This window comes from Pipistrellus kuhlii, unplaced genomic scaffold (genome assembly GCF_014108245.1).
Source record: "Pipistrellus kuhlii isolate mPipKuh1 unplaced genomic scaffold, mPipKuh1.p scaffold_m20_p_18, whole genome shotgun sequence".
Classification (NCBI taxonomy): domain Eukaryota; kingdom Metazoa; phylum Chordata; class Mammalia; order Chiroptera; family Vespertilionidae; genus Pipistrellus; species Pipistrellus kuhlii.
In genome coordinates, this window is record NW_023425493.1 from 14048985 (window position 1) to 14064881 (window position 15897).

The 15897-nt window shown below is 37.5% G+C and overlaps 1 protein-coding gene across 2 annotated transcripts in view; it reads right to left on the minus strand.

Annotated features, from left to right (window-relative positions):
• Positions 1–15897, minus strand: part of PLA2G4A (phospholipase A2 group IVA) — a 121178-nt gene that overhangs the window by 16057 nt on the left and 89224 nt on the right. For both annotated transcript variants that reach the window (XM_036442178.2, XM_036442177.2), the window contains 5 exons: positions 14760–14897; positions 14579–14671; positions 12151–12222; positions 7189–7431; positions 1810–1994 (listed from right to left, as the gene is read on the minus strand). In XM_036442178.2, coding sequence (XP_036298071.1) covers positions 1810–1994; positions 7189–7431; positions 12151–12222; positions 14579–14671; positions 14760–14897 — 731 coding nt within the window. The remainder of the gene's footprint in view (positions 1–1809; positions 1995–7188; positions 7432–12150; positions 12223–14578; positions 14672–14759; positions 14898–15897) is intronic.

Sequence of the window (15897 nt, forward strand, 5' to 3'; positions counted from 1 at the left end):
AAAGACGTGAGTATAATTCTGGGCTCTCTATTGTATTGTGAACATAGATTATGTATTATGGAATTGTATAATATACCTGAAACCTGTTTAATTTTATTAACCAATGCTACCCAATATATTCAATAAAACAATAAAATAAAAATAAAACTTCCTGATGAAACCGGTTTGGCTCAGTGGATAGAGCGTCGGCCTGTGGACTGAAGGGTCCCAGGTTCGATTCCCATCAAGGGCATGTACCTTGGTTGCGGGCACATCCCCAGTGGGGGGTGTGCAGGAGGCAGCTGATTGATGACTCTCTCTCATGACTCTCTCTCATCGATGTTTCTAACTCTCTCTCTCTCCCTTCCTCTCTGTACAAAATCAATAATAAATAAATAAATAAATAAATAGATAAATAAATAGATAAATAAATCTTCCAACAGCAGCTCTTAGAAGTGGCAGATCTCTGATTTACATATAAAATGATGGCACAGACATTTTTATACTCCCGAAGGTGATATGACTAAAAGTTATTTACCGCTGAAACCGCTTTGGCTCAGTGGATAGAGCGTCAGCCTTCAGACTGAAGGGTCCCGTGTTCGATTCCAGTCGGGGGCATGTACCTTGGTTTTGGGCACATCACCAGTGGGGGGGGTGCAGGAGGCAGCTGATCAATGTCTCTCTCTCATTGATGTTTCTAACTCTCTATCCCTCTACTTTCCTCTCTATAAAAAAATCAATAAAATATATTTAAAACAAAACAAAACAAAACAAAACAAACAAAAAATTATTTACCCCCAAACTAGCTCCTAAGCTGTCGCCTCAGAATTATCTACTGAAATTCACCTCCCCACTGCTGCTCATACAACCTGCTCTTGGTTTTCATAGTCATCCACTTTGGCACTGTGCCTCACTGGCCTGTGCTTGGATTACAGAGAAGCCTTCTTAATCTTAATCTTTTGTCCTCCACTCTCCACTCTCAGATTAATCATCCTAAAATTCCAATCTCATGAAGTCATTTTTCTGCTAGAAACCTTTCACTGAGTCTCTCTTTTCTATCATCTAATTTTAAATTCTCCCCTAACGCCCTTCCAATGGGAGCTTTATATCTATCATTTCTAATTAGATCATGCCCAGGTGTCTCCGATGTGCTTATTGCCATTGCTGTACCATCTCTGTGACGTTTCCAACCTGTCCCATTTATTTCCCTGCTCATCTACTCAGATGCACACCAATGTATCCTTATATAAATCTCCTATCAAAGGACGTCATGCATATTTCTCATCCATTTCTAAACCTTATTAATTAAATCTAAAAAATAAAGCACTGTTAAATACTTACATAAACCCAAATAACTATTTTACAGTAAGTTTCTTGGTTTCCTTCAAAATGTCTGTTAGGTATAAAATTCTCCCAACACCCCCAAAGCTAAAATGTATGGAGATCAAGAACCGTGTTTTAGCCGAAACTGGTTTGGGCTCAGTGGATAGAGCGTTGGTCTGTGGACTGAAAGGTCTTGGGTTCGATTTCCGTCAAGGGCATGTATATTGGTTGCGGGCACATCACCGGTGGGGGGTGTGCAGGAGGCAGCTGGTCGATGATTCTCTCTCATCAATGTTTCTAGCTCTCTATCCCTCTCCCTTCCTCTTTGTAAAAAAAATCAATAAAATATATTTTAAAAAAAAGTTCTTGTAAGCAGAAGAGGGTTTGAGTACTCTTAATGTAGACAATAGGCTAATGAGATAAGAAATTGGAATAAAAAAATCAAGATATTTACAAGGCATGCAAAGAATGTGGTAGATAATAGAATGCTACATAAATTGTTCTTACCTTGAAAGGAGGACTAGAGTCACTTGGCCTTGCAGAAAAGTCAAAGGAGATGATGAGATCGACTCCCCTCTGAGGCCTCAGGATCAAGGGGTAAGGCAGGTTAAATGTGAGGCCACTGTCCACTATATGAATCTTTTTACTTTTGACATCCAGAGGCTCATATATTTGCTCAAATTCATCAGGATCTTTTAAAAGGAAAAAAGGAAGAATGAATTAAACAATCATTTATCATTACTTAGGATATAAAAATAATTTATTATATAAAGACTAGTAGCCCTGCGCATGAATCCATGTGCCAATAGCTCTCTGCGGGGCTTGGCCACTCCGCATATGCAGCCCAGAGGCCCATCCACAGCCGGGCATGGAATACTTGCCTCATTGCCACAGTGATGAAGCAAGCATTCCACCTGGCCACTCATGCTGCCCGCTCTCAACAGCCGCCCCCCTGGGACTGGGGGATTTGGGCAGGGCTGAGAGGACTGGGCACCGCCATCTTGTGGCTATGGGTGTTGCCATCTTTGTGATGGAGTGATGGTTACTTTGCATATTATCCTTTTTTTAGATGGGATATAAAATAGAATCCCATATGGCAAGGCTTTGAAGACAAACAGAGCTGAGCATGACTCCAACTTCAGCAACTGATAAATTAATGATTGTCTTTAGCTCTTAGTTTCTTAATCTGTAACATCCAGGTAAAATAATCTATCCAATTAAGTTGCTGGAGGATTAAGTAAGATAATGCATGGAAAGTACATTTATCAGGCCTTGGCTTTAATTCTAAGCTGTGTAGCATGAGATATTAATAAGATATTAGCATTACATGGGTCTTTACTGGTTTAAATACATTACCTCATACATTATCTTATTTAAATCTTATTATAGATGTGTGGGGTAGAGGAAATCTATAAATAGAAGATAGAGTAAATTAATCTCTCAAGTGATACAACTGGGGAGTGGCAGAGTCTGAATGGGTATCACACTGCACCTCTCCAGGTGATTGGAGTTCAAGAGAATAATCCTCTTTTAAATCCAAGATTACATTTGAGAGAAAAATCGTTACTAGTATGTGGACCAATTCCCAACTCTGGCATGTAACTAAACACCATGTTTCCAACCTCTAGATAAATTGACAGAAAGGCATGTTTCAAAGCATATAGTTTTGCAAAATATTACCAGATAGTCTATACACAAAGTAAGAATTCCATGATCAAGCAGGTTTGAGAAATATAAGATTCCATGGCTGAAAGTAATGGGCAATTATATTGTGCATTCCCTGTTCTCCTTACTGTGCCTTGGACTTAGAGCACTTTTAAAAAAATGAAGATGCTACTTAACCCTCATATGGGTACTGCTAGCTTTTTCTATTCTGTAAGAGAACTTGGAGTAAAACGTGGAGATGGTTGCATTCTCACTAACCTGCAGTTCCGTCAGGATCAGGTTGTTGGGTTTTAGTTTTACTATCCTCTCATTGTTTACTGAGGCTAATGCTAAGTTACTGCTCAAGATTGTCCAGCCAATAAATAGCTCAGCCGGATTCCAAGGTAGGCCAGTCTGCTTTTAAAGTGTTATACCCGAGGCCCTTTTAGGTAGAACTTCTCGGGCTCATTAGAGTATCCCATTGCACTGTGGAGAAGGGGATGACGTTGCTGGTTTTTTCAAAATGTATTTGAACTTGAACCCCATTTATATATAACATCTGCTAAGATGTCATGGAGAGTTTAAAAATGCCACTATGGGAGCATGTCCTCCCATAATTCAAAACATACATGGTTTCCCAACCTATAAATGAGTTCATCTGTGTCTTGGATAGGTATGGAAACGGAAACACGCTATGTTTTATAATTATGACTATTTCCTTAAAGTGGGTCAGCCGTGAACATTTCCGAAGGTCATTTTATAAATATATCACACAGATTCCATTTGGGATGCGCAAATATTTGGAAGTTTGTGTTTTGAACCCTGGCCTGAATGATCTCGTGTCTCAATTTCTTATTCCAGATGGTGTGTGTCACAGTCAACAGGGTAAACACAAAAGTAAACAGAGAAGTCATGCAACTAATGGACAGCTCCTCCAAAATTAGCTTCCATCCATATACAACTGTTCTGAAGTAAACAAATGAGGGGGGTTTATCATCTTGTTATTTTTCTTGTTTTCAAAAGATTGTCTGCGAGGTGTAGAAATAGGGACAGAAATAAGGCACTAATTTTTCTCATTATAGGTTGAAAGATGGTTTTAATTATTCTAAGATGCTCATATTTTAATCGATTCAAAAAATATCATAAGGTAAATGAAAATGGAAGATTTTCCCAACATAATATATAGATTAGATAAAAATCTTAATTGTCTTTTTGCATAGTGAGGAATGTAAAAAAAAAAAAAGTATGGTATTTTATGCCGAAACCGGGTTGGCTCAGTGAATAGAGCATCGGCCTGCGGACTGAAAGGTCCCGGGTTCGATTCCGGTCAAGGGCTGTACATTGGTTGCGAGCATATCCCCGGTGGGGAGTGTGCAGGAGGCAGCTGGTCGATGATTCTCTCTCATCAGGGTTTCTGACTCTCTATCCCTCTTCCTTTCTCTCTGTAAAAATCAATAAAATAATTTTAAAAAGCATGGTATTTTAACTGTATAATACATAGGAGTTTTAATAAAACTTTTATGAACGGAGATAATTATAGTTTATGTTAAATTCTTCAACTTTTCATCCCATACACATGGTAATCTTAAAATCTGGAAGTAACTGGAGAGAGATAAACAGGGAACATCTTAGTAAGGGCATTGCCTGAAAAAATCACTTTTGAATTCAACAAATTCAGTCTAAAATGCAGTCATTTTTAGCAATATTAGACTGTAAATAAATTTTAATAAACTTGACAATGACTGATCTGGATTTCTGATTAAAATCAATATGTTATGTACATTATTTTTCAAATAGATAAATACAAAGTGAGTGAAATAGAATTCTAACAGGAGACATTCTAAGGAATAAAATGTAAAGTTCTTTCCCAAGATCATGAATTTAAAACAACTTTAGTTGAAAACAATTCAAAATATCTCAACAAACTTGAAATTCACACTTAACTGAGAATGCTATATTTCATCTAGCAACCCTCGGGTTTGTATTGAAGGTATATATAACCAGATATAACCTATTGTCTTAGACTTTGATGCCATAAACATAACACAAGGGATAGTAAGTTCCACTCTCTTGTTTAAATCACACTTCTGAATCTACATGAAAGAAAAAATTGTAAAACTCCCAGGAAGTTGTTACAATGTGGAGTGCAGAAGTGCAGAAGGCAAGCCACAGAGGAGCCACGCTGGGTGACGCGATCTGAGCAATAACGTAAAGCAGATGTAATAAAACACACCCACAGGAAACGTCCATTTCTACATCAGCAAGACAATGACTAATAAAACCCAGGGCCAAGGGGAAGGCAGTGGAGCAGAAGGGAAAGGCTTTGAGGTATGTCAAGAGGCCTGTCTCCACTCTAGCTCTGCTGAGTCATTTTAGGCAAAGATGAGCTCTAACTTCTGTAATCTTCCTTTCCTGTGGAGTAAAAATTACCGAAGAACCTTTTTAGCGAGTCTAAATACTCTACAAGGCTAAATTTGTTTGAAAGCCCTCATCATTCATCCTTAAAGCCTACATTTCTAAAGAAGACACATTTAACTGATATTATAATGGAAATGAATATAATCAAGTGTCACAACTTGAAAAAAATAATGTCACGGACTGTAAGGTCAGGTGTTTTTTTTGGGGGGGGTGGGAGGTGAGAGGTTGGATGAATTTATCACAAATCAACTTTCATTCTATTGTACAGGAAAGGGTTTGGATTGAAGGTATATAACCAGACATAACCTATTATCTGCGACTTTGATGCCATAAACAACATGAGGTGCAGTAAGTTCTACTCCCTTTGTTTAAATAACAGAGGTAACTTTTCTTTTTGTAATTTCCATTGTGGTCAAGCAACACACAGGAACAGCACTACCAAAACAACAAAATCCAAAGCCTTGTTCTAATTCCATTGTATAGGTATGATGCTTAAACAAAGTTTTTGGAAAAAATTCCATTGATATTTTTATAGCATCCAGTCAAGGTCCTTAGAAAGGATGGAGAAATGACATCTGGGAGGTTAAAGGAAAAATGATGGTGTGATGAAGTAGAAAAATGTAAGATGACAGGATCATTACAAGAAAGATCATTAGTATTGATTACTCACCAAGGTAAATTTAACTTTTAATCTAAAACACGGATGCACAGAAAAAAAAAAAATTATTCTTGGTATTTGGCCAAGAGTGTGGCTCTTGCCAGCTGGCCTTAAGGAAGTTAACTAACGTTTCTGAGAAAGAGGGCCAGATACAATAGCCAGACGGGCACTGCAGACTGGCAAACTTCACTCCACGCCACCCACGGCATCTCCTGTCTGACTGTCCGGCCTGGCGAGTCAGGCTCAGGACCACGGTTACCAGACTCCCTTACAGCTCCAGTCTGAATCTGCTGAGACTGGTCGCTGGCCAAAGAGAAACACCCACGTGAGATTTGAGGAAGTGAGGCAGAGGTTATGTTTCTCTATTTCTATTGCCAGGCACAGTTGTGGGGGCGTTTGTTTTAACTTTTCATTCCAAACACATGGTAAGCCTAAAACTTGGAAATATCCAGAGCGAGATAAACAGGGTCTCTCTTAATAAGGGCATTGCTTGAAAAAGCACTTTTCAATTCACTAAGTTCAGTGTAAAATGCAATTGTGTTTTTTGTGTTTTTTTTTTTTTTTTTTTTTTTTAACAACATAAGCATTCTTATTAAATGTATTGGCATGACATTGATTAATAAAATTATAGAGATTTCAAGTGTACAGTTCTATGAGACATCATCTGAATAGTGCATTGTTTACCACAAAAGTCAAATCTTCTCCCATCATTTTTAGCAATGTTGGTCTGTAAACAATACATTTGAATAATACATTGACCAAACCGCGGTTATTCTGACGTGTTTTTGAAATCATTTTTGGAAGCTTCGTCTGGACCTTGTTCATCCAAGTCTTTGTAAACATCTAACTTTGTAAACATCTAATTTCCTGCTTTAAGCCCCTTTCAGTTAAACAAGGGAGTGGGCTTCCTGTTTTCTGTGAGTGAAACTTGACCAGTAGAGAGAGGATCTAGGTCCGTCTCAATATTGCAATGAAAATGTTCTATGCTGACATGACTATGCTACTTCCTGTCCAATGTACTTTTCTGAAAATAAAAACACAACAACAGTTATTTGAAGCCCTATACATACTAAATGCATGCTTTTGTAACTGAGTCTAATTGGGTGAGTAATAAGGAAGCAAGACCTCCTGGATTAGCTTCCCTGGGTTACGTCTTCTGTGCTTACCGGTGACAGCTGCGTCCAATTCATCTTCCTCCCAGGACTCCTGTGTGTCAAAGTCTCTGAAAGGAGACAGTGGGTAGGATGTATTGAGATTCAAGCCCAACATGAAGTTGTGCACCTTCCCAGCACGTCCCTCTCTGGTATTGAATAGTGCTGAGTCACTCATCAAGGCCATTATCATACGCTGGACCCAACTTGCTTGATAATCGTTTTGATATTCCTCTTCAGCATCTTCAGCTTCAGTACCTTAAAAAAAAAAAAAAAGAAAGCATCATGATACAGATTCCAAAATTCATTTTTTTAAAATCTTCGACGGACAATTGAATGTCAGAATTAACAGCTCTATGGCTTTTGATTGAATGTTAATGTGCATAAATTAATACACTAAATATTTCAGTTAACTATTTTTGTCCTTAAATTGTTCTTACTTTACCCTTTACCTATAGTTAGTCTAAGATTGCATTGTTGACAGTGTCACGTGGTCTAATCTTAGATTTCCAGGCAAACTTTGCTTCTTTCTCCCCTTCCCCATCTTTTTCTTTCTTTCTTTTTTTTTTTTTTTTTTTTTTTGCCTTATTTACACAAACACAAATAAACACACAATACACACACAGGGAAAATCCACAGTACCTTATCATCTTTATTTCCTAAGTTTCCTTCTCTCTCCTGTTTAATAAACTTCCAGAAATCATGTAAACTGAACACAGACAATGGAAGGATTCAACATATATTTCCCGCTCAATAAACACCCTTATAAACTGTCATTTTATCGCTACGTATAGAGTTTGGCTTTTAAAAATCTGTAATTTAAACACTAAAATGGTTTAAAATTCATCAGTCTTCCCAAAGAAGCGGCTTTTAATCTTCCTTAAAACCTATGCACACATCACTACTTCTGGGAAGCTTTGCTGTGTAGTTACTTAGAGCGTTGGCTCCACAGTCAAATTGCCTGGATTCCAACCCCTTCACCCCTGTTTCCTAGTTAGTTAACCCCTCTCAGCCAACTCAACAGAAAACTCTGTAGGGTTGTTGTGAGGATTAGCTGAGTTAGTGCATTCATGTAAATTCCTTAGGAAAGTGCCTGGCTTGTATTCAATTTTTAATAAACACTATTTACTAGTAGAAACCGTGGTAGTAGCAGCAGAAGCAACAGAATAACTGTCAGTGTCAATATTATTCATTCACAACCCAAATCTGAGAGCACTGCATGGTACAGTGTGATGCCAGCCTGCCTAAATCCCTTCTGCTCAGATTTCTGGGAACTCTGTATATAAACATACATAAAACTCTCTCTCTCTCTCTCTCTCTCTCTCTCTCTCTCTCTCTCTCTCTCTGTGTGTGTGTGTGTGTGTGTGTTTTGAGAGAAAAGAGAATCTATGCTCAAACTTCATAATTTCCAATAAATCTTAACTAAACACACATGAACCACAATACACACTGACTTTTATTTTCACAAAGATTAGCTTAACTAAACCAAGTAAATGAAGTGATCCTTCAGGAACCAATCCAGATGGCTACACATTCACTAAAAAACAAACATACTCTTTTCTACTCCTGCATTTTTCTAATGCCAAGTATAACAAATAAAATATTTTGCAAGAACAAATCAGGCTTCAGAATAAGTGATATGTATCCCTAGGTACACAGAATATGAATAAGATATTCAATCATTTCCCAAAGATCTGGAGCTGCTTCATCAGCAGCAGCAGCATCAGCAGCACCATCATCGCTATTATATTTATGAGATATACTCCACTTCTATAACTCTCATTTCCTTGTGATATATGTGGGAATGGTATAATTTGTGACACAAACCCAGCAGTCAACAGAGAAATGATATCCATTGCTTACAAGCTATTTCTATTTGCTGCCTTTTACAACTTTAAGCCCTATTTACACGTTTTTTAATTTGATGATTTCAACATTTCTATAAGAGCAAGTAAAAGTGATGCCAGCATAGGTTTGAAGAAACTAATGTGGAAAAATGCCTAAAGACCTTAATCAAAATCGTATGGATAAAAATGAAGGAAGTTCAAGAGAATGAAAGGAAAGCTACACTAGGAGAATATATTTTCAAAAGATACATCGATAAAGGACTATTATCCAAAATATACTTAAGACAAACATCACACTATAAAAATGGGCAAAAGACCTCTGTAGAAGAATATACAGATGGCAAGTAAGCATATGAGAAGATGCTCCACATCATGTCATCAGCGAAATGCAAACTAAAACAACAATGAGATAACACTACCTACTTATTGGAAGTGCCCAAAATCCAAAATACTATCAGTACCAAATGCTGCAACGATGTTGAGCAACAGAAACATTCATTCATTGCTGGTGGGAATGCAAAATGGTACAGTCACTAAAGATAGTATAATAGTTTGAAAGTTTCTTACAAAAGTAAATTATACTTCTATCTTATGATCCAGCAATTACGCTTCTTGGTTTTTACCCAAAAGAGTTGAAAACTTACATCCACACAAAAATTTGAATGTGGATATTTATAGCATCTTTATTCGTAACTGCCCAAACTTGGAAGTTACCAAAATATTCTTTAGTAGATGAGTGAGTAAACTGCAGTACATCCAGACAGTGAACTATTATTCAGCACGAGCCATCAAACCATGAGAAGACATGAAGGAAACTTAACTGCATGCTACTAAGTGAGAGAAGCCTATATGGAAAAGCTACATAGCATATGATCCCATATATATGGCATTCTGGGAAAGACAAAACTCTGAGGACAGTGAAAAAAATCAGTGGTTGCCAGGAGTTGGGAATGGAGACAGAGGGATGAATAAACAGAGCATAGAGGACTTTCAGGGAGGTGAAACTACTTGGTATGATGATATAATGGTAGACACATTCATTTTATATTTGTGAAAGTGTATAGAATATATAGAATATCCAGAGTGAAGCCTAAAGTTTGGACTTTGGGTAGAGATGATGTATCAGTGTAGGTTCATCATTTATAATACTGTACCACTCTAGTATAGAATGTTGATAGTGGGAGAGGCAGTAGGGGAAGGAGGGAGATGCAGGGGATCTTTGGGAACTCTGTTCTTTTTACTCAATTCTGCTATCACTTAAAACTACTCTAAAAATAAAGTCTATTTAGAATGAAATAAATGAATATTAAGATCTAATAAAAAATCATCAAAAACATCCTGAATAAATATAATTCTCCAATCTAGGCTGATACTAAACCATATTCAGTTGGTTCTTAAACTTCTCAGCCTTAAGATAAGCATCCAGTACTTCAGAGATGATCAAATGTACTGATCGATGTTTTACTTAATACTTAATAAGTGACAAATCATTATTAGATCTACTTGATAGTCCCTAAATCATGACATGATTAATTGTAGACATGCTAGGCATATACTCATTCTCCCCAGTGTACTGGCTAGCTCCCTTCACTAAAAGGAAATTCAAAATTAAAAAAAAAAAAAAAAAGATGTGAGCAACCCAAATAATTTAAATGACCAATATGAAGGAGCAGAATTTAGACTCAGTTCCTTCCAGAGCAGGGTTCTTTCAAGTGGGCTTTTTGCCTAAGGACCTGAGCTGCCATAAACACTTAGGCAAATTATTGACTACATAGGTCAGGAGGACAGTAGGCAAGCAGGGTCTGAAGCCCAGATTGTATGCCACTGGCCATCTTATGCCTGGTCAAGAGCTTTGTCTGCCCAAGGAAGGTCCGTTCCTTTTTTACATTTTCACAAGAAACTGCACACTAAGCAAGCTACGGGCCTGGGTAGCTGCATTGCCCAGAGAAGGCACCTCTGATGTGCACAGACTCATCTTGTGAGAAAGTAACAGCCCATTTATGAAAGAGAACTTTAATTTTAGTATTAACTCAGCAAGGATAGAACGTGCTCTTTTGTTATCTATATCATGGCAGGTGGAATTCCTTATGTTTTGGACAAGAAAGCACTTAATGCCTTTTTAAATGCGTATTCAGCCCTAACCTGTTTGGCTCAGTGGATAGAGTGTCAGCCTGCGGACTCAAGGGTCCCAGGTTCGATTCTGGTAAAGGGCATGTACCTTGGTTGCAGGCACATATCCAGTAAGATGTGCAGGAGGCAGCTGATCAATGTTTTTCTCTCATCAATGTTTCTAACTCTCTATCCCTCTCTTTCTCTCTCTGAAAATAAATTAAAATATATTAAAAATAAAATAAAATCTGTATTCAGACTCTAATAGGACATGTTCACCCAGCTGTTATCAAAGCTTTTCAATTTTTGTTTGATGTTTGTTATGTTTTGTTTCTGTACAGATGGTTGTATCAAACACTTTGTCAAAACATAAAAACACTCCATTTTCACACATTTGCAACAAATATGCTGGTCCTTGCCTTCTCCCTGCCCTCACTCCATCACTGACTTTCCTGATCCACATCAAGCTAAAAGCTGTCTTGTCAAAATGTAAAGGAACTCATTTAGACCACAAAGTAATAGATGTAACAAAGAGTTCTCCATAGTTCTACCCAACTTGCCCCCTTCCTACGACATGAAATGGGATAAAGGCACAGGATGAAGTGAGAATATAATTTTTCACATGCTATTTAATAATATATTTTTCAAAGACAAAATTTAGATTAAAACAAAACAAAACAAAACAAAACAAACAGCTAAAGGTGCTCCCCAACCACTATTTCCATGCTGAAAGCCCAGTTCAATAATCAGATTTAAAACAGAACTTAGTATTTCTAACACCTCAGTTTGTTCTCCATTTGTTCAACTGATAATATTTTTGAGGTATTAAAAAAGCAAGAAGGGATGTTTCTGTGTTGCATATTTTATTGCACGTACAGCATCAATTCTCTCTCTGAACTGAAAGCTGAGACTGTGCCTTAAGTGCCTTAAGCAGAGACTGCCGTGAGCACCTGGAGTGACAGGTCAGAGGCAACATCCTTTTCCAATGGACTTCTGCCAGAGAAGGTCCCAGCACTCTTACCTTTGGGTCCTTGTGATTCATCATCACTATCCGAGCTATCATTGCTCACAATGTGCTTTGCTGTAATATTTTCTGTGGAAAGAAAGAAAAACAATTACAGAATTTAAGGTGCCAAGACTCACAATTAAATTTACTATATGGGGGCCTGGCTAGTGTGGGTCAGTGGTTGAGCCTTGACCTATGAACCAGGAGATTACAGTTCAACTCCCAGTCAGGGCACATGCCCATGTTGCAGGCTAGATCTCCAGCAGGCTCCAGGAGGCAGCTGATCGATAATTCTCTCTCATCATTGATGTTTCTATCTCTCTCTCCCTCTCCCTTCCTCTCTGAAATCATTTAAAATATATAAATTTACCATATGGAAGTAACTTCAGCAAACCCACAGAGTGAGACCTGCTAGATTACTAGTATAAATTTAAATCAATAATTGGCATGAATTTAGATCCATTTTTCATTGGAAAACAAAATTTCCCAGGAGAGGAAAAGTTAATTTAAAATTTATTCATTCATGACTTAAAGGGAAGATTTTTTGTTTATCTTAATTCTGACAGAAAGAATAGCTTGATTAAAGGAAGCATATCATTATATAAAAGTTGTTTTTCCCACCAATCAAATATGTTTAAGAAGTGTTTGTAAAGAAGGTAAATGCAGGGTGAACCCAAAATCTATAGGGGGCTCCAGAGCTGTTTCATCAAAATAAATGAAAGTGCCTAATATAAGGTATCTTTCACTTTAAATAACACTGAACATTTTCCGTTGAAATGTGCCTTTTGTACTGAGAATTTGCACTTCCTCAGAACACAGTAAGAGAGTAGTTTTAAAAACTAAAATAGAAACTACAAATCCTTAAAACAATGACACAAGTAAAAGCTATACCAATAACTAGTCTTTTTTCAAGAAAAAGTACCTAAATTATAGGTACATAGACCATTGTTTTTAATCATCATTCATAGAAAAATCAAAACTTCTTTGGACACATATAAAAACCATTCTCAATATAGTAACTTATTTTTTTCTTCCATTAGTCAATCAACTTTTTTTAAGAAATTGGCTCCAAATTCATAATTTTTTAGTAATAAAATCATTTGGGGGCTTTAAACTCAGAGAAATATAGATATGACACATTATTCTGCATATGTTTATTATAAATGAATATCATGTATTTAAATGATCAAGATTATATATTGAAGGAATAATAAATGCTTAAAGCAATAGATTGACTTTTTAATTTTTAGATTTCTTTCATTTTACTGGTATATTATACATATGAAATTCATTAAAGGAAAATATTCACTGGCTAACATAATTATTCATTTCATGACTATTACAGAAAAGTACTAGTAATCTTGTTATAGAGAAGAGGAGGGATATAAGAAATGGTCCATTCCAGTGTTATATGCATTAGGTGTCTTTTAGGCAGGACAACATTTTCTTTCTTTAAACATTTTTGGGGTCATATTCAATACTATCATTTAAGAAGATGGTTCACCAAAATATTGCCTTCTTCCTAAGGAAATTTTTATGATATAAATAATTACATATTCTAAATGTATCTATTTCATTTTAACTTATCTGATTGTGGTCCAATTCACCTTTAAGTCTTCTTTTAGAAGAGAGAGGAGACGTGGGGAGGGAGAAAAAACAAACACCCCTTTAAGAGGTAAACTTTGGTTGGCCTGCAGATGAAAGAACCACCAGGAGCCTACCGATTCCCCTGTCACCTCTTTAGTCTCATTTCTGGAAACCCTTCTGTAATCTGAGGTAACGGGCATCCTGCTGACCAGGGTTCTCAAGTTCACCATATTCCCCCTAAGTCTGACACACAGAACAAGTAAATAAACTGCCAGACCGCTGGCCTCAAAGGGGACGCCTCATACCAAAGAATAGTCTCAGAACGATTGAGGGTAAACAGTCTCCTTTTCCTTGGCCTCCAGCCATTGGTGCAACCACCTTCAGATGTGTTATTTCAGTCTTATTCTCTTCCGGCCTTTTGCGGGGAAGAATAACAAGCCTTGGGTTTATCTGGATTATTCAACAGATAAAGTAGACAGAGAAGCAAGTCCCATAATCTGTGGTACTTTCATTCTCTTCTCTTCCCCCACCCCCTGAAATCTTCACATAATTCAGAGAAGAGTTAGTCATTTCCACAAAATTAGAGTTGATAATAAGTGGGATATAAGGATCATTTGCATAAATGAAGTCAGGATATTTCTGCAGTATACACTCTGCCTTGTTACCCTTTGAGAATGTGACTCTGCAGTTAAGTAATGGACATATAATTCCTAGGAAAAATTTGGGCTGACTCAACCAAATTACCGGTAACTTTAGAAATTACAATTTTTATGCTGATTTAATTTTCTCTATGTATACATGTTAATGCAATTTATCAGTATAGCATAGTTATCATTTAAGCACATTTTGGCAATACCTAATTCTTCCTCCATTGTGGAACCTTTATTGTGTGAGCTGGAAACTCCCAAGACTCTGTTGAACAATATAGAAAAGGCACTGCCCCAGACACCTAAAATAAAGCAAAAACAGAGACTAACTTAGAATGCACTGAAGTTTAAAACTGTCAGACAAACTAGTGGTAGATTTTGATCACTTACCCATTAAGAAATGCAAGGGGTTTTCTTCATATTTCTTTACAACTTTCCCCATAAAAAATTTGCTTCCAAATAAGTCAGGAGTCATGAAAGTACCATATTTTGCCATGCCGATCTCATATGGAGTAAACTCAACCCAATCTGAAAGCATTAAAAAAATTCAGTCCATTCATAGAAAATATTACAGAAATGTGCACATAGATCACTTTCAACAGTGATTATTCTCATTCATTTATTTAAAATATTTTTTTTAATTAAGCAAGTGCCTATTATGTATATGGCATTGTCTAGAAGTTGGATGGGGATGGAACTAATCCTATATAAGAAAAGGCTAAATGAAAATCAACCAAATGTGGAATGACTGGTTGCTATTACATGCACTGACCACCAGGGGGCAGATGCTCAATGAAGGAGCTGCCCCCTGATGGACAGTGCGCTCCCACAGGGGGAGTGTTGCTCAGCCAGAAGGCCTGAGCGGACTCACAGGCTCAAGGCTGGTGAGCACAGTGGCAGAAGCCTCTCTCGCCTCCGTAGCAGTCAGACATCCCCTGAGGGCTCCAGGACTGTGAGAGGGCCCAGGCTGGGCTGAGGGAGTCTTTCCCCTCCCCAACTCCTCCCCCCCCCCACTCCCAGTGCATGGATTTCATACACTGGGCCTCTAGTCCTTTAGTGTAGGGGTGTCGAACTCAATCAGAGAAGGGGCCAAAATCTAAAATCCAGCCTAAATCGCGGGCCGAATGGTTTACTGAACAGTCATAAACTGTCATTGTGATGGAAACGCAGCGGAGTGCAGTGATGACAGCGCGGTGCGGGCCCCATTGCAAGGCCTGGCGGGACGGATTTGGCCCGCGGGCCTTGTGTTTGACACATGTGCTCTAGTGAATGAAAAAGATGAGAACACAAAAGGATCCCTTCTAATTTGCACAAGTTGAGTAATCCTTTGCATTTAAAAACTCAGACATTTTTTATAAGTCCATATGAATTCTAAAGAGTGGAAAACTGAAATTTGAAATCCATGAAGGAGATAGAAGAAATTAAACTCCTCTGGTAATGCAAGCAGATTATGAAAATGGATGAAAGTGTTTCTAACATTTGCTTTTCTTCATCTTTTAATTTTGTTTATTAACCATTATACTAACTG